This window comes from Palaemon carinicauda, chromosome 43, assembly GCF_036898095.1.
Source record: "Palaemon carinicauda isolate YSFRI2023 chromosome 43, ASM3689809v2, whole genome shotgun sequence".
Taxonomy (NCBI): Eukaryota; Metazoa; Arthropoda; class Malacostraca; order Decapoda; family Palaemonidae; genus Palaemon; species Palaemon carinicauda.
This window is the reverse complement of record NC_090767.1, coordinates 50,258,082-50,260,457: the sequence shown is the minus strand read 5'-3', so window position 1 is coordinate 50,260,457 and position 2,376 is coordinate 50,258,082. Positions and strand designations below refer to the sequence as shown.

The following is a 2,376-nucleotide window of genomic DNA, read 5'->3' as shown; positions in this document are numbered from 1 at the left end:
CTCCCACCATCACCAATCCACAATGGACTGTGTGCTGATGAAAATGGCCAAATTCCTGGCATGAATTCACATGTCTGAGGCCTTTTCCTGCAGGGGAATAGAAATGGATGTATTTGTTGTTGTTGTTGTTGTTGTTGTTGTTGTTACATGCTAATATACAGAGACAAATATTTACTGTATATATATATATATATATATATATATATATATATATATATATATATATATATATATATATATATATATATATATATATATATATATATATATACCTCTGCAAGTAAAATTCTCCAAACCCATTGTCTAATAATAATTTCTATTATTTTCATCTCTGCATTGAGTATAAATTATCCTCAAGATTTGTATTTGTAAGAATGCTCTAAAACGTCAGCGTTTTCCTCCGGGAAATATTCAGTAAAAACTTTTGTTGTTGCACAAGAAGAAGAAGAAGAAAAAGAAGAAGAAGAAGAAGATGTAGTAACTTCAATGTTTACATCCGAGACAAAATGTGTCTAGATCCAGCACCGTTCTCTGAGCGGATGAAAGAGAAAATGTGGAGACATCCTCAACAAAAGAAAAGTTGCAGAGACTGGGTGACTAAGTCGTGTTAAAAAAATAGAGAATAGGAAGAATAAAAGAGAATATGCAGATACGCAAAGGAGGTTAAAGTGTTTCACAAGTTCCACGAGGGAAGGTTGATGTCGTAGGAAACGGTTCCGGTAAACATCTTTTTGGCGCCAAAAGAAAAGATGATGAATCGCTTGCATTAATGAATGGACCTGTCAAGGGAGTCCCAGGAGAGAGAGAGAGAGATTCTGATCTGTTTTGCAATGCCCTCAATGTTGCTGTGTTTTATAACTCGTCAATTGCAACACTTCCAATATAGAGGAACGGATTAGAAGAATGAGATCATGTGGTGTCTCCAATGCGAGTCACCAGTCAACCTCAGATTGGGATTCTGTGTCTTAGGACAAACATTGACAATATTAGGAAAACATTTTATAAACTGTGTAATAGCATACGAGGTTATGCTCTACCTGCACTGAATGGCCTCCATGCCCCAGGGCAGGGCCATCATTGTCAGGGTTCCTTAATTCAATCATAGAAAGTGTCACCTGGTTTACTCTTAGAAATCTTCCTCTCTCAGATTCTCAAACGATCCTTATCAGCAAGCCCAAGCCGCTCACTCTCCCTTTTCGTACCTCTCACAGGACAATGTCTAAGGGCACCTCTCCACCCATGGAAGGACCAGGAAGACCCAAGCAATGGTTTCTAAATGATTCAGTATGTAGAGACCTACAAGTTCCCTTAAAACCTCCCATTGCTATCTCAGATGGAAAGTAAAGTTATGTCCACAGCTGGAAGCTATTGGGATTAAGAATGTCTTGAACTCCCGACCCACATATTGCATGTCATGGATGTATATAGTAATTAGGCTACCAGAGACTTAAGAAGAGATTTTTTAGGCCAAAATGAAGAGAAATATAATTCCAAATTATTTTGTTCTTCTGATTGTGTAGAGAAATTCTCCAGAAGAAGGAGAGAGAGAAGAGATCAAGGAAAGTAATGCGAGTTTTCTATCTCTCCACGAACACAAGTCTATTCACAATTCAATTCCTTCAAAATAGATTCTCTCTTAAAAAGGAAATGAAGCCTTTGGTTATCATCAAACCCAGGTTTTTGTGACGCTAGATTAAATACTGTTCAATCATTTACCCTGAGGGAACTTCCTTCTCTAACCAAGAGATTAATAATATATCAATCTCTTTTATGATTTGTTAATTAGCTGTAGAGAGAGAGAGAGAGAGAGAGAGAGAGAGAGAGAGAGAGAGAGAGAGAGAGAGAGAGAGAGAGAGAGAGACTAAATCTAAGTTTTCGGAAGATGAATTCAACTGTACTGGTACTGGTACAGATACCAGTACCACTACTAATACTAGTATTGGTAAGGGTACTGGTATCAGTACCAGTACTAGTAATAGTACTTGTTCTGGTACTAGTAATAGTACTGGTACTAGTAATAGTACTTGTACTGGTACTAGTAATAGTACTTGTACTGGTACTAGTACTAGTAATAGTACTAGTACTTGTACCAGTAATAGTACTTGTACTAGTAATAGTACTTGTACTAGTAATAGTACTTGTACTGGTACTAGTAATAGTACTTGTACTGGTACTAGTAATAGTACTGGTACTGGTACTAGTAATAGTACTAGTACTAGTACCAGGACTGGTACTGATACCATTACAAGTACCAGTACCAGCACAAGTACTTTTACTACTACTAGTACTGGTACTAATACTAGTACTGGTACCAGGACTGGTACTGATACCATTACAAGTACCCAGTACCAGCACGAATACTTTTACTACTACTAG

At 37.1% G+C, this 2,376-nt stretch overlaps 1 protein-coding gene across 1 annotated transcript; it reads left to right on the top strand.

The window, feature by feature from the left end:
* Positions 1-1,215: 1,215 nt before the first annotated feature.
* Positions 1,216-2,376, top strand: LOC137633863 (uncharacterized). The gene is made up of 3 exons (XM_068366104.1): positions 1,216-1,284; positions 1,521-1,563; positions 1,913-2,376. Exons 1-3 carry the CDS (start codon positions 1,216-1,218, stop codon positions 2,374-2,376), a joined length of 576 nt encoding a protein of 191 aa, XP_068222205.1.